A 24578-nucleotide genomic window follows, 5' to 3' on the forward strand; every position below is an offset into this window, starting at 1 on the left:
GCTGATAGATGCAAGTATCGATGGATCTGCTGCTGCCTCGATATATCTCGAACGATGCATCGCTATAGACCCCGACCCCGACCTGTACATCTCGTTCACTCTTTCCCGGCTAAAAGACTGCCGCGAGAAACACACTCGCTGTGCAAGACCACATTCACTACAGATGCCCACACGTGTTATCGAAGTGGGAACGGACCGCAAATCCAGGCTTCGGGTTACAAATGGTCTTTGCGAACCATATTTGGCGCTATCTTATTGCTGGGGACCCTCGACAGACACTGTCAAATTGACTCGCCACACTTACGATGATTTCGTCATCGAACTCCCGGAGCAGAGCCTAACGAAATCTCACCAAGAAATTATTCAGTTTACTCGGGCCCTTGGATTTAAATACTTGTGGATTGATGCCCTCTGTATTATCCAGGGTGACGAAGACGACTGGGCTTTTGAGTCCAGGCGTATGGAACATGTCTACGGCAACGCAGCTCTGACAGTGGTGGCCGCACGCTCTTCGGACTCTCGTGAAGGCTTCATAAAGCCTCTGGCTGGGATGAAGCGGCAGCCATGCCCGATTCCCTTATCCCCTTCAAGTGACGATATTCTCTATATCGATCGGCCTACCAATTTATCAATTGGTCCTACGACCACCCGTGGCTGGTGTTATCAAGAAGAGTTTCTCTCCAAATACACCATTCAATTTGCCGAGGAGCAGATCGTATACAATTGTCGGACCTGGAGCTCTTGGGAAGACGGTACGACTAAAGTCTGGGGCTCGCCCGGCATGCCGTCCCCTCCAGTCTTCCCATCCACGGCCAAAGATGTGAACATACGGAGGGAGCAAACGCTTACCATGTGGTATGCACAGATCGATAGGTTCACACTGCGCACTTTATCCAATCCCCACGACGTTTTTGCCGCCATAGCCTCCATCGCCAAGCTTGCTGTTGGCGTTCTTGGCTCTCACTATGTTGCTGGGCTGTGGGAAGATGATATTGCCAGAGGCCTTCTTTGGAAACCGCGTCATCACGTACACCAAGGCTTCCGTATTCCTTCTGTGCGCCCTCAGCCTACGAGGCTGGCCCCCCCACCGGTCGTACGAGCACCATCATGGTCGTGGGCCTCAGTCGAAGGTCCAATACACCACCAACACACAGGCAGGAAATTCAAAGATTTTGGAAAGCCGGGGTTCATCAAGATTAAGCCCCATCTGGAAAACAATAGGTGGACCGTCGATGCTTATTGCAATGCGGCTACTCTTCACATGCCAAACTGCGAACTTAGTCTGATTGGACATGTTGCCAAAGCATCGGTTATGGACACACCGACGGCTGACTATGTTTCAAGCAAACCACGAAATTGGTGGAAGTACTGGTGGAAGAACAAGGCTAAACATTACGGGGTTCTTCTCGCTGACGCTGAAGAGACATGCGCAGATGATAGCACCTTGAGTGACAAAGTAATCGCCATCGGTATGTTTGATGTGCCCGAAGAGGCAGCCAAGGAGGTTTGGTGTCTGAATATCATAGAGAGGGAAGGTCTGATGTTAGTCAAACAGGGAGAGAAGTGGCGGCGCATTGGTTGGTTTGCACTGGAAAGGGTATCATGGTTTGATGTCTGTCATGAAAGTCAGATTAGGCTAGTATGAAACCAAAGCGGAATGCGTAATATCATGAACATTTTCATACTCCAGTGTTAATCAAGAGAAGTCTTGTAACTTTCTCAATAGCTTCAACAATCTTCGCGATCCACTCGGTCGCACCTTTCATGTCTTCCGCCTCCATGCATTCCATGACCCCGGGGAAGATGACTCCATCGTATCCATACCAAAGTCCTGGAGCAAAGATCTGATAAATTGTCAGCGACCTGCTGTTTGATCTAGCAAGAATGGTACTTGCCATGTGTCGATACCACTCCCTCCCTGGCAACCCTTCGCCTCTAGGCAGTAAGAAATGACGCTCAAGGTTGAGATACTTTGTGTTTACGCCGCTATCGGGTTGCAAGCTCGTTGGAGAAGCTTTGGTGTTTGATCTCGTGTCCACTTCGAGAGCAGCAGCATGAAATCGACTGATCACTCTGTCAAGGGTCGAGAGGTCAAGCAAACTCCCGTATTTGGTCTTCAGCTGTGTTGAGTGGTGCGCAAGAACCTTTGGATACTCCACAGCCTCAAATAAGATGCTTCCAGTACCAGCGAGCCGAACTGTGAGAAGTCCCCATAGTTGAGCCATGGCAAGATGCTTCTTGAAGCCCACATCACCAAACTTCTCAACCCAGTAGAAGCTATCATAGTTGGAGTGATAAGGGTAAACTCCTTGGCCCTGACGATTGAACAGTAGGTCAACGGAAGGAATGCCAAGATGGTTGAAGAAGACTGTGTAGTCGCTCCCGGTTCCCATGAGGTCAAGCACTGGGGCCGGACGCCCAGGGTCGGTCCGACGTTGATCACCAAGCCAGTCATTGTAGACAGTCTTGCCTTCGTGGATTGGCGACCGGATCAATTGGGTAACATCCCTAAGGACGCTGGCCAACAGGGGGCTACCTGTGACGCCGAGTACTTGGCCGCCATTTGTAGCCTCATCGACGTTGAGGTCTGAACGGGAGTCAGTCGTGATATCTGGGTGATAACGGATTCCTACCTAGACTTACATGCGACGCAGTTCTTGCTTAATTCCTCTTGATGATGCTCACCCCATTCGGTGGAACCCACCAAGCCGTACTCTTCATTATCCCAATTTGCCAGTATTCTACATCCGTATTAGCTGCCAGATTCAGCGGAAATGGGAAGGTGCTATTCCACTCTCTGAATACTTACATCTTGCGATACGGTTTCCAACCACTCTGACACAGGGCCCCCAAAGCGCGGGCGACCTCGTTCATAGCGGCTGTTCCACTAACAGGGTCGATAGCACCGCAACACCAGGAATCGTGGTGGTTCCCTAGAATAATGCTTTCGTCTGTCATTCCTCGGATGGTACCTATGACATTATATATCGGAGCATATTTGTAAGTTCCTACCCAACGTAAATCAGCATCAGCAATCCTTGCGTCTCCAGTGATAACTAGGTGTGCATTGACAAATTGCACTGCTAGAAGGATCGTGAAGGGTCGTAGTAAAGGTGAGTGCGCATCAATCGGGATGGACATAAGCTTGACCGTCTCAGACAAGAGAGAACCCTTACCATGGTTGGCTAATGAGACTCGCACTTTGCTTGGTCCCGTGGAGTAGTCGACGTCAGGAAGGCAACCCTTCCAGTCACTCCCTTCGCCCATCATGGAAAAGGGACTCAGACCCTGTCCATTCAAGACCTTCAAAAATGGAACAGCATCGGCATAGGATATTGGCAGAGATGGTATCTTCGGGGTTGCGTGTCCAGGATCCTGGCGTTCGACGTCATTTCCAGGCAAGCTGGGATACCCAGGGGTCGTAGGGTCTCCAACAGCTATCGAGAAAAAGTCGACGCTTCCTCTCTGAATAGATTTGGGGTGCCTAGCCGGTCCATATGGAAAAGGCTTGTAGCCATTGGCCTCGGTGTACTGCCCGTCCTCTTGTGGATCGTTGTACAATATAACAGCAGCAGCGCCGTACTGTTCTGCCGCCCGAACCTTCAAGCCTCTGAAGACTTTGGCGTACTTGCAGATGACAATCTTCCCCTTGACTGAGATCCCCTTTGACTCAAGAAGCTCAAAGTCTCGTAACTCGCCAAAGTTTGCGTAAACTAACTCGGCGCAGGCCTCGCCATTGGCACTGAAGCCGTGAAATGCTGGGAGACCATTCTTGGGTGATGACGAGGGATCTTCAGGAACCTCGTCTTCTGTCAATGAAGCTTCGAATGTGGCTTTTCCGTCGGAGTCGAGGAGTTGCAGGCTTTGTGACACCGGAAAGTTTTGAAGTACATCGTATTGTTCCAGTTCCGTGGGAATGCCGTATGATCTCCAAAGATCTCGGATGCGTGTGGCGTGGGCCAGATCGCCGGCGAGATGGGGTTCCGCGCTGTATTCTTTGGACCAATGACGCAGGTTGGCTGTTGTAGGAGTCTCCAGCATCAGCTTTTCTGCCTCTTGTTGAGTGACCTTGATCTCCATAGTCGACATACAAGTCAAAACAATCGATGATTCCCCGCATGGAGAAATGTAACACTCAGAGGTCGGCCAGAGCAAGCGATATATGTAAGGGATCTGCTTGTGGCAGTCTAATACCTGCCCCACTTCAGCGCGGGGACCTCGGAGACCTAGTCAGAGATAAGAGAAACAGGTGCTCCGGTGACTTGGGACAGCTTGAAATGTGTACATATGAGATGATGAAGATCGGGAATTGTCTTGGTTCAATTTGTCTTCTACATTTTAACCACATATATCTACGATCAACCGCATAAACATTTCGATGCAATCAATGTAGTCCACAATGTCGACCTTTTCGTCCGGCCTGGTGTTGTACTTCCCTCCGGGACCACAGACTATCCCCTCCATACCCAGAGTTTTGAAGAGGTGCCCGGCGTCAGACCCGTAAAAACAAGTCGGCGCAAGAACACCAGTTGGTTGCTCTTGATTCCGAATTTCACGGTAAGCCTTATTCAAAGACGTCACAATGCGCGACTCGGGTGAAACCTCGAACGCAGGCATCGTCGGCTCAAATCTTTGGCTGACCGTCGCCGACATCCCGGGATACTTCTCAATGATCTTGTCGACCAGTTCCCGGATGTCAGTCATTACGCCGTCTTGGGTTTGACCGGGAGCATATCTCGCGCTCCCGGCAAGCCTGCAAACGTCCGCAACTTGAGCCGGCCGCCATTCAACCAAGTCCTTGCCAAGAGCACCATGAACAACGCCCACTGAACACCGGTTGCATTTCTCATGCTCACTGCTCTTTGCTCCGCGGAACTTCATCTTGTCCATCTGCAAGATCAACTCGCATCCAGCCAGAATGGCGTCGGAAGCCTCCTCTTTCGCGGACATGTGTCGCGTAACCCCGATGAGTTCGATCTCAAAGACTAATGCTTCTGCATGCATTGTCACAGCTTTGATGTCTGACGGCTCACAGTTGACAAAGTAGTCAGCCCCTTGTACCCGACCCTGATCAATCAGAGCCATGGTGCCGACGCCTCCTTGGAGCTCTCCCACAACATAGGTCAAGACCACGTCGCCTTTCGGTTGCCATCCGCTTTGAAGGAGCGCCTCAACAGCACAAAAGTAGGCCGCACAGCCTGACTTCATGTTGCTGACTCCAATGCCGTAAATATATTCTTCGTCGATTTTGCCTTCCCAGGGGTCCACCGTCCATCCTTCAGAGACAGGGTTCGTGTCCAGATGGCCATTGAAAAGTAAGATCTTGGGTGTTTGTGAACCTCCAGCAACTCCTTTTCCTTTCCAAATTCCAACAGCATTCTGTCTCCGGCCTTCGTCGAAAGGAAAGACATCTGCTTCCAGGCCGATGCTTCTCATCTGGTCGGCCATGAATCTTGTTGCCTCCAGTTCTCCATCAGTCTGAGAATAACTCTTGATCTGGATGAGCCTGGAAAGGAGATTCAGACAGTGCTCTTGGTCGATCTCCGGTACTTGCATGTTGGTATTCCGTCGTAAATCTTGATGTCGCCGTAGGTGTCGTGGTGTTGTATCGGCTTGCACTTTTGCTAATCAACCAGCATCAATTAGTCTTCGACAGACTTTCGTCGAGAGCTTGGAACTGCAGTCTTTCTGTTAGTACGACTTGTACAATTCGATGATGTCTGCGCATTACGAATCGTCACGATAAGCCGGATATCGGTAACCGCCGAATCCACCGCAGATCGCTGTGGTTCCCCGAGGATAACTCTAACAAACCCGGACCTGGGGTTGGCTAGCGCGACTCTATTGGCGATGCTCTTATCAGGGAAAACAAAAGTCTGTAGGATCTTACAGTCAATCCTTCTCTGCTGTCCAATGAAGGTGTCAGCTATCCTAGGCCCCCGGATGTCAATGTGGGACTCAAACATTCAGTCATGGAAGGTCCACGCCGTAACTACTGTTAGCTTTGATCTTGTATCAGGTTATTTAATTATATGCAGATCGGGGTGGGTTTCCGTCAACACAGTCTAGCTGTTGTTGAGTGCAGTCTTATCAAGCGAGACTGAGTGCGAATTGCCGACGTCGTCGGACCGGCTCCGATAACCCGGAAGAAGGATCAAATCCCCAGTTGCCACAAGATAAGCACCGCCAAAATGCTGACTCTAATTGACGGAGTCTGCAGTTTATCTCCGCACACAGCACCACAATTGATACGCAGTTCGGCACCTATGATCCGAGTGCAAATGGGACTCGAATGATGCCGCATATCTACTACCGGGATCCTTGTTTGGGGAGAAAGGAAAACCGTTGAATATGCGAACCAATTTTCGATCACGAGCAGCGAAAGGAAAGCCACGACTCTGCGCCAGAACAATCCTCTTCAACTCTTGCCGACACGGCCACCAGCAACGATGAAGGACAATATCGAGGCGGCCCCAGAGGCACGAGACTCCGTTCTGGAGGAAAAGGGCGTTTTGAAGGACCAGAAGGCCGACGAGGGCTACGAAATCTTCGAAGAGGGCGTCTCGCAGTCGATTCCGCAGGATGTCGACGATGCGGTAAGACGCAAGATCGACATGCATCTGCTGGTGCTCATGTGCGCACTTTATGGCCTCAACTACGTCGACAAAGTCGCCATGGGATGGGCAGTCCTTTTCAACTTCAGAAAGGATCTTGGGCTTGTTGGTGACGAATACTCGTGGGCCAGTTCCATGTTCTACTTGTGAGTTCCTCGAAAATCTAGGTTGCCAGAGGAGCCGCAGCTGATGTCTTTGTCAGCGGCTATCTTGCTGCTCAGTATCCTGCCAACTACTTGCTGCAGCGTTGCAAGACTGTCCAGATTCTGTCTGGCGCAGTCATTGCTTGGGGAATCTTGATGCTTGCGTAAGTGACAGTCTGAACCTTGTTGCGTATCATTTTCGTTCTCTGCACTCCAGTTGGCCTCATCATGCACATCATCTAATCAGAGTCTCAGGCATCTGGGTTTGCGAAACTTCGCCGGACTCATGGTTGTCCGCTTCCTCCTCGGCGTCACGGAAAGTGTGGTCACCCCTGGATTCGTCTTGTACACCTCCATCTGGTACACCAGAAAGGAGCAAGTTCTCCGGACGATGCTGTGGGCCGCCATGCAGGGCGCCTTCTCCATCGTCTGCAGCTTACTATCTTACGGCCTGGGCCACATCACAAACACGGCCCTCAAGCCGTGGATGTACATCTTCCTCGTTCTCGGAATCCTCAGCATTATTGTCGGAGTCCTCTGGCTTCTGTTTATGCCCGAGACGCCCAACAAAGCGCGCTTCCTCACTCATGAGGAGCAGGTCATCGCCGTCCAGCGTGTGGCCCAGAATATGACCGGTATCAAGGGGTATGAGTGGAAGTACTACCAGATGTGGCACGCCCTGATTGACGTCAAGACATGGCTCATCTTGGCGTTCGTTCTCTTTACTCAGCTTCCCAACGGCGGTCTGACATCGTTCGGAAGTCTGGTCATTTCGGGCTTCGGTTTCGACTCTTTCAGGACTCTCTTGATAGGTCTTCCGTCATCCGTGGTTAGTGCTGGTAGCATGATCGTGTGGGGCACGATTTCCATCAAGTACGGAAACTTGCGAACTTGGGGCATGATCGTTCCTCTTCTTCCCGCGATCGCTGGCATTGCCGCAGTCTATGGAACTATGGACACGGGGGCGAACAAGTATGGCCGCGTGGTGGCTTACTGGCTGATCAACTCTTATGCAGTGACGGTAAGTCAGCTTGGAGCATGCGTCGACGGAAGGACTGTGCTAATTTGCCTGCAGTGGCCATTTATTCTCACGATCGTCGGACAGAATATCGCGGGGCACACGAAGCGTGCCTTTACCAACACTCTACTTCTCATGGTCTTCGCCGCCGGGAACATCGCTGGACCGTTCTTTTTCCGCAGCCAGGACGCACCGAAGTATGTCCTGGCTATCGCTATCATCCTGGTGTGCTTCTGTGCTGCGCTGTTGACGGCTGTTGTTCTAAGACTTTACATGACCTGGGAGAACAAGCGGAGGGACAAAAAGTACGGAGGTGTTGATGGAGCTCAGCATGTGGACGGTGTGAGACTCGGAATGCATGACAAGACCGATCTGGAGAACCCTGATTTTAGATATGTTCTCTGAATGATTGAGAGTGTCTTCCAACGGTTTCCTATCGTTACTACGAATATGAATTTGATAATCTTATTAAGGCTTGGGAGCAAATTACTTCACTAAGACTTTCTATTGCTATCGTTTTCCGCATGGGGTCTTTGCTGTAGCCTAAGCGGGCCCTGCACCTTCCCTCATGATCTGTGTCTGCCGCTTCTTCGCCTGCAGAGATGCATCCCTGGGATTTTTAGCTTCAAAGATCTCGTCTAACTCCTCTAGCGTGAAGCCTTTGGTCTCGACGAAGAAGAAGTACATGAAGGCAATTTCAAAACTATCCCACGCCACGAAGAAAACGTAGAACCAGTACCCAATCTATGCAGATACGTCAGCATCTCACTTGATAACCCCAATCACGACAGGGGTAGGAAGACTCACACTGGAGAGAGCAATCGGCCCAACAAAGGTGTTGAGAAACCCGGCAGCGCCAGCCGTTAGCTTGAATGTGCCCATCGCCTTGGCTCGCATCTTGTTGCTGACCACTTCAGCCGGGTAGATGGGCTGCATGGGCGTGAAGCCCGCGGAGAAGACGGCGCCGAAGATGAAAATGAAGACGATGCTGACGGTAGATGCAGTTGTGTTGCCATAATCAGTGTAGCCGGCGGAGCAGCCAGCAACAATGGCCAAACAGACGGTCATGCCTGCCGTGGTGGTGATAAGCATCTTGCGGCGGCCAACAACGTCATGCAAACGAGATCCGGCGGTGGAGAAGACCCATCCAATGACGGAGTACACGATGTTCAAGATCAGTTTTGTGTTGGTATCGGTGATGCCCACGCCGGAAAGCATGATCGGGAGATAATACGAGACTAAAAGAGGCCGGGTATCAGCTTTGATCATCTTCAAGGGTAAGGTTCATGGGCTTACTGATGTTATTTCCGCTGAATTGTCCAAACCATGAGAACGCAACGTTGAGCATCAGTCGGTACCGGCTGGAGCGAGTCTCAACAAGGACCCTCAGATCGAAAAGGTCCTTCCATGATGGAACGTGTGCTGGGTCAACTGAGTTGATCATCTCTTTCATTTGCAAGTCGACGAGAGGGTGGTCGAGGTCGCCATTGGTGTGGTAGGTCGCGATGATGTTCTTCGCTTCGTCATGGCGATCCTTCGCAACAAGCCTGCCCATGTTAGAAAAACCGCTGTAAAAGGCGGAGGAAAGAGCAAGGATCGATACTTACCAACGCGGAGACTCCGGGAAGAATTTGATCAGCAGACAGACCAGTCCAGGACAGACCATCTGCAGCCAAAGCGGAATTCTCCAATCCAAGTCCCCCTTGTCGCCAAGGTGCAAGTGGCATGCGTAGACTGCTGACGTCGCCAAGATCGAGCCCTGTCATGTCGTACATTAGGGCCAACCATCTTTTGACTGCCATCTCTTATGAAGAGTCTACGTACCACGTTGTAGAAGGTGTTGTACATGCCCGCGATCGTACCTCGGTACGCGGCAGGGGAGATCTCGACCAGATACAGAGGCGCTGAGGTATGGGCGCAGGTTGCTGCGAAAGACAAGATGAACCGACCGCCGATGAACATGGGAAGATTGGTGGCTAAGGAAGTCACGATGGTCCCAATGCAGACTCCCAAGCAGCCGAAGAAGATGTGCCAGGTTCTGCCGTACCAGTCTGCCATCCAGATGAAGAGGGCGCCGCACATTTGGCCGACCTACGATCAAGCGTCAGACCGCGTACGTGCTGGAAAAACATCACCAATCGTACCTGAAAAATAGCAAAGACTATGCCGGTGCTTGTGTTGCCATTGGAAGGCAATCCGAAATACGCGGTGTAGTTGGGTAACGCGTTGATGGAACCCATAAGAGAACTATCAAACCCTTTGAAAGATTGTCAGTAGTGTAAGCTTGAATCCCATCCAGCTGCACACACCGTTCATGGTTGAACAAAGGAACACCATTGACGCAAGAAGATACAGTTTCATGTACCCAGGGCCTCGAGGATCAGGCTTTTGCGTCGCCATGATGGCCGCGTATGTGTCGGCGCCCGTGTCCGCATCGTCAATGTGCTTGACAGGGTCGTCCTTTGCCCGATCTCGGTCCATCATGCGCAGCTACGAAAATCGACCGACGGTTTTTCAATATGCCAACTGACTCAGACAAGGGAAGAAAACAGCGACACTTTCCAGAGATGTGAAGCCAGGTAATGAACGTTGAAATCGAGCGCATTCGCCCTCGACACTCGCGCATGGGTGCTTCAAAAATGGGACGCGACTCCTCTAAATAGGCCCAGGTGTTTGGATCCATCTCCGGCCAATTCCGCCCCCAGCTGGCTCCCTGTAAGAAGTTGGGGCCCCAGATTTGCATCCCCGGAGACTCTCCGGTGCGCGTGCGACTCAGTCCCACACGGGGTTATAAATTCTCGCTCTTCTTGAGGGGAACTACGGGGCTATGATCTATCGAACCACTTGGTTTCAGTCTAGACTAGCCGTTTTCTGGGTGGTGAGCCAATCATGCAGCCGTGGATGTGGGCCTTTGCCATCCATTTGAGCTCCATTGAGAGCATGTGGAACTTGAGCCTCCAAAGTGGTGAGTTAACTGACATGATTCTCTGAGAACTTGGCCTGTTGTTGCCGGAGTCGTATGTGCAGGCCTTCACATCATGTTTATGTTGCAACTGTTGCGATATAGCGACATGCGTCTTTGATTTAGTTGCTTAATCTTGCAGAATTCAGTTAACTGGTCGAGTTTCTACGTGCAAATTACTAATACGAGGGTCTCCTTTCAAGTATCCGTCACAGCTTAGACTTCAATTCTCTTTCTACCTCCTCGAGGCCAGAACTTCCGCTGAACAATTCTGCCTGTAGTCCATCTGTGTTGATCTGCGAGTCCTCCTGTCAGTTTCTTACTCTCAAACTTCATAGAGATACAACTCACATGTCTTGGACTAAGTTGATCAACACGCTCTACCCCGAGCAACCTCATTGCAGTGACTGTTTCATCTGCAAGAACTGCATAACACCTCGTCAGTATCTTTCAAAAAAAATGTCCTTGTTTACGAAGGGAACTCACTTTGCAATGCCCTCTCAACTCCCGCCTGGCCTCCAACAGCCAAGCTATAAAGCGCGGCTCGGCCAATTCCAACACCCTTAGCCCCCAGAGCCAGAGCCTTGACAACGTCCGTTCCTCTTTTGACACCTCCGTCGATCAACACATCGATCTTGTCAAACACCTGCGGACAAAACTTGCGAATTTCCAGCAGTACTTGAACCGGCGTCATCGTGGTGTCCAGCGCGCGTCCGCCGTGGTTGGAGATGATGATGCCATTGACACTCGAGAACAACGTAGCCGCATACGCATCTTCGTGCGTCTGGATCCCCTTCAGAACAATCGGGAGTGACGTGTGCTTGCTCAGCCATGCCAAGGTCTTCTCCCACGTCAGCCCCGACTCGGTGCCCCAGACCTGAGGCGGCGCTCCCCCAGCGACCTCCGCCATCTTGAACCGCTCGTCGGCCTCTCGTTTCCCGGGGAAGGGCGCGTCGAGGGTGAGCACGATGAACTTGATCTGCGGGATGGCGCGGATCTGAGCCAGCGTCCTCTCGGTTGCCTCGATGTCTTTCAGAACGTACAGCTGCCAGGCAAAGATCGCGTCTGGGCCTGCTTTGACGATTGCCGAGGGTGACATTGAGGCGTTCTTGCTAATGATCTGGAGCGCCTGGAACTTTGAGCAGGCTCCTGCGATACCTGCTTCGCCCACCGGATGCGCAAGTTTTGCCATGGCGGCGGGAGACACGTAGATTGGCATGCCGACTTTTTTGCCGAGGATAGTGGTTGATAATGAGCACCGTGTGCAGTCGACAAACACGCGCGGCCTCAGGAGGATGGACCTGAAGATGGTGCCGTTTCCGACTTTCGTCACTTCGTCGTCTGTGCCGGACGCGTAGTACGAGATGGCCTTTGGACTCAGCTTTTTCATCGCATAGTGCTCCATCTCTGATATGCTGAGAATTTGTGATACTGGGGGAACTGCTGCGTCGAGCCCCTGAGATGCGGACTCTGGTGATCCTTTGGAAGAGCCTTCGCTATCTGAAGTCTTCTCCATCTGTTCCGCCGTAAAACTTCCGACAATCTGGTATTTTTTGAGATACTCATCTATGATCTCAACGGGATGGAACGAATCAAAAGCGTCAGACGCATCTTTGCCGGCGTTCTTCAGAAGAATCGCCTTGCCGCCGGGATGGACTGCGAGGAACGCGGTGATCTGCCAGAGCCAAGTCAACAACCTCATCCTTGCTGGCGCCGAAATGTCCAAAAGTGTTGTTAATTCCATGTTCTCACATCATATACTTTGCCATGCAACGCAATCCAGCAGTCGTCGACAGTCTGATGCTTCTGCACTGCAGCAAGTTAGCAAGGTTTTAGAATCTGAGCGATCGCGGCCACATACCCTCAGCGAGACTCAACGTCCGATCCATTATGACGAATTACTGAATCTCGACGGTCTCCTCATGCAGATCCTTTCGCCATACCACCAACAAGACGCACTAATAAGCCACGATGTTTTTGGTGACACGGCTTTACCCCGTGACCAAGTCGGCTCGTCTATTTGCCAGAACAGCACGATTCCCCGCCGCCTCGGTCCTCCACATGGTGCAATTTCCCCAATCCCTCGCAGGGATGCTAACACGGGCTTTTAAATCCCCAACTGCCTCATCCGGACGCGGGGATGTGAGTCTCCTTACCCCAGGTGGGTCTGCTTCTCCGAATTGCACCACTGTCCAGGTGCAGGGGGTGCGTCCGGGGCCGAAGTCCTCGGCTCCTCATCGTGCCGACGACTCCCGTGTGAACGCGACAGTGTCGTTCGAGAACGACAGGACTTTCCGATAAATCAGACAGTTTTTGTCCGATATAGTTGGTGTTATAGTTGAGTTAAGCGCTTACTCCACTCTGATCTTACATGCAACACAAAGATGCGTCTCTTGCAGCTTGATTCAATCATGCGATGGTCTTTCAAGCAACATTGAGAAGGTTGCTCGCTGATTCGGAAAGTCCCGACTCAAGGACTTTGATGGTTTTACCCAGAAGATATCACTCTTGATAAGTTGACCCAAGTACAGGGGTCTTTGCTGCGCCGGCATGTCTCTTACCTATCTTGCTCCTGCAAGATTGACAAGAAGCCTGGAGCTCCGAGTCTCGAAGGCATTCAGGGAAGGTTTTGCGGCTCAGCTAGTTTTACCATGACTTCGACCCAATAATTGCTCTCGAGAAATGGGCTTCAAGGCTTGTCTTATTGGCGGCCGCTTGCCGCTCACGCACGACTTGCGGCTTGATTCCGCGCCAAAAGTTGGAGTGGCTCTGAGTGGCCGGTTATATCTCCCTCGGATGCCTGTCTGCCTGGGTCCTAGGTGAGTTTGTCTTATCTTCTTGATCTGGGCATTACACGTTGCTGGGGCATGGTACTGGAGCTGCCTTTGGGTCGAGTGTTGAGCCCGCTCGGTCTGGAGACTGCCCGCCGGGCCTAAGCCACGTATGAATGCGATATTGCTCGAAGCCCTGAAGAAATGCAAACATGAAATGGAGGGATCCATTTCCGAGACAAAATATCAGCCGCAGTCAATTTGGCGGTGAGAGAAGCTATTTAGATAGTTGGGTTTCCCTCAATCTTTGCTGGCCCATGAACCCAGGTCTGCATCACTGTCTCGTTCCACTCTGACCACTGCGCAGAACTACGTCGCGATCAGGGGCTATCCAACGCCTCGAAACTCCAGCTCACTTGCATCACGATGGAAGAATCTGGTGGTTACCACACCACTATACATGGCAACCCCCCTGGCGACGGCATCTCTCCAGTACCAACACCTGCACCACGAGTGCGGTTCAGAAACGCCGCATTAGCTCCCAGAGACGTTTCACTGACCTGCGGTGTCGCGCGTGATCTCTACTCAAGTCAGAGCATACCCATCCAAAGTAGATTCTCCACATCGGCTGCTAACCATCGCGAAGCTGCGAGCCCCTACATATGCCCATCGTCGGCTCCCTGCCAGACCTCCGGTTCGTGGTTCGGATGCGGGTCCTCCAGCAACCCAGTAACCGCATGCTACGATGGCACGGCGACTCAATGTCGGTCTGGCTCTTCGATAGGAATCGCAACTCGGTGTTGGTATGTACCACCAAGTCTCCTGCGCCCTTCTCTAACTTGGATATGGCGTGCGATGATTGGGAATGGCCAGATGCTGATGCGGCAGGGAAATTCCCTTTTAGCACGGTGACCTATGGTGGCTATTCGCCACGATGTGTAACTTACAGTAAATGGGTGTCCCCCACATACGCGACATTGAAAGGTTGCTACAACGACGACTGGGCGGTCGGCACGTCAAGGACAGCGTTCGTAATGTCAAGTGTGGTCTCGCCAGTTCCGACACGTACTGTGACGGTTGTTGAATACGTTTCGAGGCCCTCAGACCCGACAACAACTTCTGCATCCGACTCTTCGCCATCCTCAGCCCTTGCCTCAACCACTGCGGACGCATCATCCTCGACCTCAGACCAACCACACAGCAACACCGGTGCCATCGTCGGCGGAGGCGTAGGCGGCGTCGCATTCATTGCCCTCGCAGCATGCATCATCGTCTGGCTCATCGTGCGTCGAAGAAGGGGAGCCCGCACCAACGAGCCACCTGCTCCAACGAACGCGCCCGAAACCAGCCAGCCTGCGATCCAGCCATATGCCACCACATCTCCAGTGCAGCAACCTACAAGTCCCGACGGCCAGGCCAAGGGCTGGAACCAACAAATCGCCCAGCAGCGACCCGTCTCGATGTCTCCTGTCCCACAGTACACCCCAGTGTCGCACTTCAGTGGTGTGAGCGGGGAAGGCCCGCGGCATGAGGCCTCGGCTGTGAACTCGAGAGGGACAGGAAATAACGCGGCTGAGTTGGGTTGATGAAGATTCATCGAGAGCGGTCTCGCTCGGCTACGAAGTTGGCGACCGCCGGGGTGTAACTCTGCATGGTCGTTACGTACGGCTTTCTGTTGCGACGGAAACGCATGCCAGATCTCGGATGGTGGGGACTTGCACGTGTGCACAATCCAAAGGACAGAGTCAACGCAGAAGTCAATTGAGGGTACTAGTGGGATTCCACTCACGAGAAATTTACAGCTCCAACACGTACAAGTTGAAGGCGGTGCCATGTGTGGCTGGGGAACTTCAGAAAGTATGATCATTCACAGCTCTCAAGCTCCGGGTTATATTCGTTAGTAGGTGCCAGTAGTTACACTCATCATGTCAAGCTCATCCCAAATGCTCGTCAACATCGCTCAAATACGCGATACAACCCCTTGAGATCAGCAACCTCCAACACAGCCGCCTTCATCATCGATGTCGTCGCAACCAGCCTCGCCTTGAAGGCTGGAAAGAAGATATGCTCGACGGCCCAACGCACGTTTCTCCGCCGCATTGCGATCTCCTCGTCCATGTTCGCCGTCTCCTCGTTGTCCTCGGCGCCTCCGACGGTTGGCGGCAGCTGCTCGGGTACGTAAAAGGTCGCAAGCTCCTTCAAAAAGAGCTCAAAGCACGGCTTCTCGTCATTCCAGTTGACGCATGGCCCAAGGCGGAGCAGAAAGCGGGGCAGCTTGACCATGGGCGGAGTGTAACCCTTGATCAAAAGGGGAATGCTGAGTAGCTCTCCCGCAGGGCTGACTTCGAGGGAAAAGTATTCGCCAATCATCTCACGCCGCTCAATAAGCTGTGCGGCGACCTTTTCGACGACCACATCCACGTCAAAGTCCTCTTCCTCTGACTCAACGTTATTCTTCTCCATCTCGGCTCCAATACGAAGGACCTCTCGTAGATCAAGCGGGGGAGTGAAGCGAATTGTGCCGAAGTTGCCAAAGTCGGTGAGGCCGACTTGATAGCAGTACTCGAAACAGGCGCGGCCATAGTCAATCAAATACAGCTTCACGCCGCCCTGGATGGCTGCTAAGCGCCGCCGCTCGTCGACGACACCGACGAAAGTGTGGTTGGCAAATATTTCGGTGAGGTCATTGTGCATGTCTTCTCTGACCTCGGCACGAAGCTCTTTGACGCTAGTAAGCTTCATCTGAGCGAAAGGCTTATTCACAATCTCATACTGAATGTTTTCTGAGACGGACAACGCATTCTCACCGGCGGATGGCGGTGCTTTGGATGGTGTTGCAGCAACTGCCGCAGCAGGGAGCATGCTGGTAATTTTGCGCAAGCTTGTATCGGTACGGACGAGGTTGTTGGAGTTCCTCCGTGGCCGTTTGGAGCCTGGCGTTTGTTTGTCCGGGGTACTTGGGCTGCCTTCAGTTTCTTCCTGGTTCGACATGTGCATCAGCTGGCTACCCGGCAGCAGGCTCTGCGTCATGAAGGTGCGGCTTGTGTCCACCTCAGCAAGTTTCGACCGGATGTGTTCACAGATGGACTGGATGATGTCATCCTCGTTGAGGAAGTGCACTTCCCTTTTGGTGGGATGCACATTGACATCGACGCGGGAAGGGTCAATCTCCAGGCTGAGGTAGATGAAGGGGCGGCCTCCCTTTGGCAGAAATGTGGCGTATAACTGCTCAAGGGCCTTCTTGATGTTGCTAGAGTCCACGGACCGGTGATTGATGAAGAGGAGTAGAGTAGTCTTCTTGATGTGATAGTTGGCATTGGTTGCCCAGCCGTTCGCTTTGAAACCCCAACGGTCTTCAGAGGTGTCAAACTCCATCAACTCGTTGGCAACGCTTGATCCATAGATCTGGCGAATGCGATCGACCTCGGTGGCAAGTGCTTGTATGGAGATGCTTGTGCCCGACTCGCCATGCTTCTTGCAGGAGAAGCCCACTCCCTTACAGTGGATGGCGTAGCGGCCCACGACGTCAATGATTTTGTTGTACTCTTCGGCGGGGGATCTGAAAGCTCTTCTACGGGTCGAGACGTTGAAGAACAGGTCTTCGACACTGATCTGGGTGCCCTGGCGACCGGCGGTTGGCTTTGGTTCGGCGGGCTGACCGGGTTTTGCGGGCGCCAGCTTGCCATCGAGGTAATGAGCACGCCATGCGCAGTTGGAATCACTGGTTTTGGTGGTGACGGAGAGGTGTGCAATGTGGCTAATACTTGCTAGTGCCTCGCCTCGGAAGCCATATGTGGCGATGGAGGTGAGGTCCTCGAATGAGGTGATTTTGGAAGTGGTGTGACGCTCGCAGAGAATCTCCAGGTCACCTTTCTGGACAGAGGTCAGAGCAAGCTTGAGGGTCAAAGATGCGGAGCTGAGCTTACTTGGATACCACAGCCGTTGTCGGTGATCTGCAGAAGTTTGAGGCCGCCCTCCTTGACAAGGACCTCTACTGAGGTGGCGCCTGCATCGACGGCGTTCTCAATCAGCTCCTTCAGGGCATTGACGGGAGCGACGATGATTTCTCCAGCAGCGATTTTATTGACGACATTGGGGTCAAGGGCCTAGCAGCGGGGGTCAGAAAATGACACACCAAACGAGGCGCAAAAGTGCAGCTCACGCGAATGCGGCGGGGCGCACGAGACTCATCGGGATCTTCCTCCGCCTTTCGTTTCGTGCCGACAGGGGAATCGGTATCCATCACGTCGGAGATTTCCTCTCGATCTAGCGCGGGAGGTTGGGTCTTGTAGGTGCGGGCATTGAACTGAGACGGGGAGGCGTGTTGTGGTATTCTTGTGGTATTCTGGTGGTATTCGCGGTGGCGTCCAGTATTCGCAGCGATGGGAGTGAGGCGAGGACGAAATCCCCACGATTGGTAGATGGCAATCTCCGGACTGCGTTTTCTTGCCTTGCACAAGTGCAATTACATGTCCACCTGTCTGTCGTAGGTCGGTGCAGTGTCGTGTCTTGCCTTCCTCGGCCACAGCACTGTTACTCAAAGCGTGGCCGGGTGGGGCCTACGTCGCGTCTTCAGATGCGTCATCACGTGAGCACTTCCTTAATCAGCAAAACCACTTAAGGTTTGCTCCCTCCACCTGCCTGCTACTGCAGGGGCCATGCTGCCAATGCAGGCAAGAACTGGGCTACTTTCGTCCCAGCTTGACGTCCGTACGTATCCGTACTTTGTACGTCTTCCTCGCCGTGACATATGCAGCGCTCGTTCGTACGAATACCTACAAGTCTTCTATCTTTGGTCATTCCAAGCCACCGTTTGACCGACGCATCGTTGGAACCTTTGACGGCGTCAGACTTTTCCAAGACATCTCGTATCCATGACTCTGCCTTCCCTCCGCGATTCATTCGACAGGCGCAAAGTGCACCTTACAATGCTGTACAATGCTGCAGCCACTGAACTACGCCTCACACAACCAGATGCTCTTGGCCTTATGATGCAGCTCCTTGCGAGACATCTCGGTAATCCGCATTTCGCATGAAATTCGCGAATGGAGCTCTACGCCAGCAGCACGGCCTCTGATCTCCCGGGGCTTCCTCTGAATCTGGGCGCCGCCCATCTGATCTGCCACGGACGGCCCTCTTGTTCAAAGTTGACGGGACGCCCGCGTTGCAACACCACGACTTGCAACCTGCACTACCGAAATTGCTACAACTCTGATCACCAGTCGTCAACTAAAATACCCCCACCAAATCGTTCCTGACAATGTGCGAAGACGGCAAATCAGAAGCCACAGCAGAGGCCGGGGCGACCTCGTCTCGCGTCCACCCGCCGAGTACAAGGTGAGAGTCCCTGATGCAATCGGGTCCACCGCTGGGTATCACGTCTGACAGCCGCCTTAGCGGACGCAGCGGACGGAGCTCAAGACTGCCCACCCCGGAATCTCTCCTCCAGGACCCAGACGGCCGCCGTGTTGCTCGCACTTTTCTCGCCGATAGCTTGATAGACATGCGTCTGCCACCTCGAGCAAGCCCATCGTCTCCTCGACCAAGAAAGAAACGGGGCATCGACCAAGTCATCAGTGGTAGCTTGCCTCCATCTCCAGACAAAATGTTTCTCGAGCTAGACGAGCAGCATGAAGAGGCTAAGAGGGCCAGACCTACTACCCCCGTCCCACACCGAGACCCCAAACCTGAAGAAGTCGTTGCCGAGGGCCAGGACAGCAAGAGGCGGAGAAGACTGCCTATTCGTGGCAGCAACCCTACGCCCGAGGCAGCACCGGCATCCGCAGCTCAAACGACTGACAGCGGCGGCAACGGCACGTCGAGCAGACGGCCCTACCAGTCAAGCTCGAGCCCAGAGCAGCAAAAGGGTTGAGATTGAGAAGCAAATTTCAGTTGCCGTCCACCCACCCACCCCATCTCATGATGCCATGCTTGCAGTAGTAGGACGACCTACCGTCCAACGCCCACCGGCAGCGCAACATCGCCCCTCTCTTATCAGACTCGACTAAGAGGTGGTCTAACGGCAACCTTGGCCCCCAACAGGGCCGTCACCCTCGCGTGTCTGGCGGCCTGGCCTTCCTGGTGCGGGCTTCACCGTCCGCAGCAAGCCACACACTACTCCCCAACAAGACTCACCAGCGACGCAGCATCCAGAGAGACCATCCCTCATCTCGTTCAACTCGCCAGGCGCTGAGCAAGACGACATGAAGCTGTTTGGGCAGTCGTATAGCGCATGTCGCTCGCTGCAGCAGGCCGGCAAACCCACGTGTGTGGTCGACGTCCAGCGGTCGGCACCGCCACCGTCCGGCGCCCCTCCCTCATTTCCCTTCCCCGGCAAACAGGCGGCCACAGGACGTGTTCGCCATGCGAGGTCCGTTTCGAAACAACCTTAACGCTCGACGCCTTTCCTGTTGGAGGTGCGACCCCCAACTGAATAACGTGCCACGGTGCCCAGTTCAGCAAGCATCGCCTCCCCTCAGGGCATCCGGGCAGCTTAGCGCGCTGGAGTTGAACACACCAAAACGGCAGAAGCCCAGAAATAGCCAACATCATGAAGATCTCTCGGCCGCGCCTCTTTTGTTTCAGGTCATTCTTCTAGCCATATTTTTTGTTCTTTTCTTTCTTTCTTTCTCAATCTTTTCCCCTCCTCTTCGTCTTCGTTTATTTTCTTCTTCCGCTTCGCATTCATGCTCGCTCAATCAAGACAAGACTTCGTGTTTGCCGTCGGCCCATGCCCGAATAGCAAATAGACAATTACAGACCCCTGTCGCATCTTGCCATTTCCAGCGTCTCGCATCCACCAGCTTTCCCAATTTGTCTGTCAGCGTTTCAACTCTGGCATTCTGTCTCCGTTGCTCGGACGAATGCGAACATTACGGTGTCTCGTCTTCCCGACCTCCCCCTATCCTCCTCATTCCAAGGCGCTGCAGTCTTCTGTTCTCTGCCCCCCATCGACGTCAGTCATGAGACAGACAACCGTGGTTTGCAGGCCTCAATTACAGCTCCCTGATTCCTCATCTTTGCGACTTCAAGGGGGCACTACCGCATTCAGAAATGACAAGCGCCCGCCCTGCATGCACAATGACCGAACGAAAACTCTTCGGGCCACAAACTGGCTGTCCGGCTCCGTCTCGGAGATTTTTCACCACCGTAAAGGGCTCATCCCCTGCAGTCTTCATCCCATCCCCCTGGCTGGTTCCTCTGGAATGCCCCACGCCCGCCGCTAAAATCCGTTTTGTTTCGTTTCGTTTCCTCGTTCGTTTTCCGCTCCTTGCTCTCGGTTGGCTCTGGGGTAATAAACAGAGGAGACCGAGGTGAGAAACGGCTTGACCTACCTACCTACGAACACTAACGGTCCCCCAACTCCCCAAGAAGACGACGTTGCTTCCCCCTACCTCCCGCACACTGTCCCCCTGAACATCGCATCTTTCTCACATTCAATCTCATCTCATCTCGCAGTCCCGCTTCATTTCACGGCTTCTTGCTTTGTTGGGCATGGCTCCCCCTTCACGGCTACCCAAGCAGAGGAACGATCTGCAGACGACGCTCTTCTCGCCCAAAGAAACGGAGAATGTGCCCATCAGCTTGCGCCATAATATACTACCGTTCTGGCCCATACACAGATGCGGAACTTCAAGAATCAGCCACGACGGAGGGAACACAGAAAGAACATGGGAAACACGAAATTCGCCAGGCAACATATTGAACCAATGGCATGACCAACACATCCGAACTTCACAGGAAACATTCACGGGTCTCCGAGGGGACATTCCCGAGCAGCCAGCCAGACAGCCGTCGTCACTCAACCGTCTTTCGCTCCCAGATCGCCCCATCTGCCTCTCCTCTCGCTTCCTTCTATTAAGATCATGGATCTTGCGTAAAATGGTTCGTCGGCAAACGCGAGCGGATATCAAGGCGTGAGCCCGCTTCGAATGAGTCCAATACCAGACCCGGATTATACCATCCAATGCGGATGCAACTCTACACTAAGGGCTCGTCCAAGGGGCCACGCGAAATGACCACACACCACCCACGCCAGAGGAGGAGGGCTGGCCATGCCATGCACCACTTGCATTGGGCTGGCACGCACGTCAATGGAGTACATTAGACGCACGCATCCGCATCCGCCGGCCGCCCGGCTGGGCGCCTGCTGGATGGATGAAGGGCTTTGACAGACTTGACAGCGGACTACGTGTGAGTGGCCAAAGCCTTTTCCCTCTCTCTTATGAACCAGGTGTTAAATTATCTACGGGCCTACTCGCAGGAGAATCTTTCTCCTTTCGTCTCTCTCCTCTGCTTCTCCCTCTTATGTACCTCCACCCCCTTGGCTCTATTACGTTCATTCCTCTCCCTCACTTTCACTTTTCCCTTCACTTTTTCCGTCTCTACGCAGCGTTGTTCCCACCCTCGCCTGCATTACTCCTCCGTCCTGGCCTAGCCCAGCCCAGTGCTGTGCGTATGGAGGCTCCCCTTTCGAGGTAGTATGCTACATTACGGTCACACACTTCGACAGCAAGAAGGACATTAACCTCCACCCGGGACCGTGGAACATCCACGTACAGCAACAAGCTGTGGACACCGTCCGAAGCCCTCGGGATCATCAACCGGGCCTTGACGGTAGATGTTTCGCCGCATTGACCCCCCACTTCCGGTCCCCAGGGCTCCGCATTTCCCGGACCCTGAACACTGCGCAATTATTAAGGCCAACTTCAAAAAGCGCTCGCTCTCCCACCCCTCCTCTCGCCCGCCCACGGCCTGGCCGCATTAGACCCCTCTTTCGAGAATCGAACCGGAAGGACGAAAGTTTGTGGTTGTCGGACAAGGAGGATTTCAACTGTCGCCTCAAGTGTGGCCACATTCCGGGGCTTAGATGATGATGACGCCTCCCGTCCGCGCGTCGTTCATCCACTGGACGGACTTGTTTGCCTCTCAGGCCGCATCATTAACATCGACACGGGCCGTCCCCAGGAATTTTCTCTTCAGCCATTGCCAGCCAGCTTGCAGCGAGCGGCACCAAGCAGTATCGACCACGCGGGCCGAAACCAGGGACACGAACAGGAGGCGACCCGACCGCCTAGTTCGGATTCCCTTTCGCCTTCGACCACCCCTCCATGGGGTTCCGGTACTCGAACGATACGGACGACTAAGGCTAGGGCCGAACAGGGGACTCATCTTGGACAGCAAGGAACACGCAAGACTTGGATGGGGAGCAAACACGCAATATCGGACACGAGAGCAAAATGCAAGACAGCCGGCAAAACGCGCCGGGTGATCTCCTCTGTTTTCAACACGGCAAACGACAAGGGGCTAGAACCCATGGGAAAGAAGACAGCAACGCATGATGACCGCCCTAAATCATTCACTACCATTTATCACCAACTGCCGGAAAACAGGACAGCAGCCAGAATATTCCTACAACTCTTTCAACATCTTTCATGCAGATAACCAAACAGCCCCCAGGGAGGTTGAAAACAAGAACGAACGCCACCGACAGATGCCACACTGTCCTCCGCAAAGGACATTTGGGAGAAAGACAACAAGAGAACAGACAGTTATGGATGACGACGGCCGGGCTGAAAAAAGTGGTTGTACAGGTGGTATCTCATTTGACGGCTTGTGACCGCCGGGGAAAATGGAACGATGGTCTTGAAAGGTGAAGGAAGCGAAGCTTGGTACAAATACAAGAAACGGACGCACGACGCCCATCCCGTATGGTTTTAAAGGTGGCCAAGAGGGACCAACGAAGGAGGGAACTCGACCCGGACGAGACTCGATCGACACTGCGACGGAGGGGAGGCACCGGGCCGGAAAGAAGCGAATCATTATCGACAACGAACCGCTAGGGCGGAGGAAGAAGTCATCAATCATTGCGGACGGCGCTGCTGCGGGTCCGGTTGTTCAAGCAAGCCGCCGATGTCGACACGACCGGAGGACCGCTCGTCTCTTTGCCACGATGGTTCCGGTTGAGGAGGCTGATGCGGGCCAGCGCGGATCGGAGGGAGCTGGAAAGATGGTTGCGGCGGCCGGGCGGTCGGCGGTAACTCACTGCGGGGAATCTGGTAGGATGACGGCCCGACAGCGTAGTCGGGACGGCTGGGTGAGGCCGCGTATGATGGCATGCCAGGGCTGACGCCTGGACTCAGTCCAGATGCCATGTGCGGAGGCTGTCCCGGAGACGGCCGGGGTGCAAGTGTGCTCTCGCCAAACCGAGGCCGAGAAGGCTCAAACGTCGCAGATATCGGCGTATGTTGGGCATATGTCTGTGACTGTGGTGGCGGCGGCGGAGCTTGTTGCTGGTACGAGTACGGAATGTCTCTGGCGTGAGGTGAAGGTGAGGGATACGGATATCTGGGCGCAGCGTTCAGTAGGAGCACGATAAAGTATATCGACTCCCGCTTCGCAAGACCCATGCGGACCGAGAACGACCGGGGCTGGCCATCGCTCGATGCGAAGATGAAGAAGTCTTGACGATCCAGTTGGAACCGCGACAGCTCATCCGCCTCAAACCGCAACGACTCGAAGACACGCTCCTGCTCGTGCTGGCCGAAGATGGGTGGCAGGTACACTGGATCTTTCCTCGCCCGCTCGTCCTGCATCTGCCGTTGGTGGCTCTGGACCTTTTCTCGCTCCGAGGGCACGACGATGTCGAAGAGTTTTCGACCTCGAACGCTGACGATGCCGACAGCATCCGAAAATGTCTGCGAAACTCGTGCAATATCCAACTCCATTGTCAAATATACGACCGGCTCAGGCGCACCCGGCGCTGCGGACAGGGGACGTGCGTAGAGGTTGGCATCAGCCGGCGAGGCCCGTTCGAGGTATCGAGGCGCAAGGGGTTCGCTTGGTTGAGACTTTAGAACGCGATAGGACTGACTACGTCGGATGGGGTCATCGTACCCTGAGATGGGACCGCCAGAAGAGTACAGACTCAACGGCCTCCTTGCTGCAGCTGCATCCTGCGGATGCGGATATGTAGAGGGCCCGTACCGGCCCTCTCGGTCATCCCTCAAGCGTGGGCGGCCACGCTTCTTGTGTTGCACGTCGACGCAGGCGTCTTCCTTGCCGTTGCTC

At 53.6% G+C, this 24578-nt stretch overlaps 9 protein-coding genes across 9 annotated transcripts; 3 read left to right on the forward strand and 6 right to left on the reverse strand.

The window, feature by feature from the left end:
- Nucleotides 1-1339: 1339 nt before the first annotated feature.
- CGCA056_v005392 (putative glutamate carboxypeptidase) lies at nt 1340-4080 on the reverse strand (the record flags this gene model as incomplete). The annotated part of the gene is made up of 6 exons (XM_037320644.1): nt 1340-1537; nt 1686-1844; nt 1983-2587; nt 2644-2741; nt 2810-3008; nt 3177-4080. The coding sequence occupies 6 exons, from the start codon at nt 4078-4080 to the stop codon at nt 1340-1342; spliced, it is 2163 nt and encodes a 720-aa protein (XP_037181568.1).
- A 258-nt stretch (nt 4081-4338) lies between these two features.
- On the reverse strand, nt 4339-5556 carry yodQ (putative metallohydrolase YodQ; the record flags this gene model as incomplete). Its single annotated transcript, XM_037320645.1, has 1 exon — nt 4339-5556. The coding sequence occupies one exon, from the start codon at nt 5554-5556 to the stop codon at nt 4339-4341; it is 1218 nt and encodes a 405-aa protein (XP_037181569.1).
- An 893-nt stretch (nt 5557-6449) lies between these two features.
- DAL5-0 (Allantoate permease) lies at nt 6450-8180 on the forward strand (the record flags this gene model as incomplete). The annotated part of the gene is made up of 4 exons (XM_037320646.1): nt 6450-6760; nt 6817-6921; nt 7013-7778; nt 7833-8180. The coding sequence occupies 4 exons, from the start codon at nt 6450-6452 to the stop codon at nt 8178-8180; spliced, it is 1530 nt and encodes a 509-aa protein (XP_037181562.1).
- A 138-nt stretch (nt 8181-8318) lies between these two features.
- On the reverse strand, nt 8319-10256 carry CGCA056_v005395 (Lactose permease; the record flags this gene model as incomplete). The annotated part of the gene is made up of 7 exons (XM_037320647.1): nt 8319-8519; nt 8583-9013; nt 9072-9322; nt 9383-9534; nt 9600-9866; nt 9920-10032; nt 10085-10256. 7 exons carry the CDS (start codon nt 10254-10256, stop codon nt 8319-8321), a joined length of 1587 nt encoding a protein of 528 aa, XP_037181563.1.
- Nucleotides 10257-10946: 690 nt separating this feature from the next.
- On the reverse strand, nt 10947-12626 carry CGCA056_v005396 (Cytochrome b2; the record flags this gene model as incomplete). The annotated part of the gene is made up of 5 exons (XM_037320648.1): nt 10947-11033; nt 11089-11162; nt 11224-12412; nt 12490-12548; nt 12599-12626. The coding sequence occupies 5 exons, from the start codon at nt 12624-12626 to the stop codon at nt 10947-10949; spliced, it is 1437 nt and encodes a 478-aa protein (XP_037181564.1).
- A 1916-nt stretch (nt 12627-14542) lies between these two features.
- Nucleotides 14543-15094, forward strand: CGCA056_v005397 (uncharacterized protein; the record flags this gene model as incomplete). The annotated part of the gene is made up of 1 exon (XM_037320649.1): nt 14543-15094. One exon carries the CDS (start codon nt 14543-14545, stop codon nt 15092-15094), a length of 552 nt encoding a protein of 183 aa, XP_037181565.1.
- Nucleotides 15095-15458: 364 nt separating this feature from the next.
- On the reverse strand, nt 15459-17751 carry Mlh1 (DNA mismatch repair protein Mlh1; the record flags this gene model as incomplete). The annotated part of the gene is made up of 3 exons (XM_037320650.1): nt 15459-17381; nt 17435-17614; nt 17671-17751. The coding sequence occupies 3 exons, from the start codon at nt 17749-17751 to the stop codon at nt 15459-15461; spliced, it is 2184 nt and encodes a 727-aa protein (XP_037181571.1).
- Nucleotides 17752-18768: 1017 nt separating this feature from the next.
- CGCA056_v005399 (uncharacterized protein) lies at nt 18769-19380 on the forward strand (the record flags this gene model as incomplete). Its single annotated transcript, XM_037320651.1, has 2 exons — nt 18769-18845; nt 18906-19380. 2 exons carry the CDS (start codon nt 18769-18771, stop codon nt 19378-19380), a joined length of 552 nt encoding a protein of 183 aa, XP_037181038.1.
- Nucleotides 19381-23371: 3991 nt separating this feature from the next.
- On the reverse strand, nt 23372-24235 carry CGCA056_v005400 (uncharacterized protein; the record flags this gene model as incomplete). The annotated part of the gene is made up of 1 exon (XM_037320652.1): nt 23372-24235. The coding sequence occupies one exon, from the start codon at nt 24233-24235 to the stop codon at nt 23372-23374; it is 864 nt and encodes a 287-aa protein (XP_037181718.1).
- Between the last annotated feature and the right edge of the window lie 343 nt (nt 24236-24578).

Source organism: Colletotrichum aenigma (genome assembly GCF_013390185.1).
Source record: "Colletotrichum aenigma strain Cg56 chromosome Unknown KSG_Cg56_contig03, whole genome shotgun sequence".
NCBI lineage: Eukaryota > Fungi > Ascomycota > Sordariomycetes > Glomerellales > Glomerellaceae > Colletotrichum > Colletotrichum aenigma.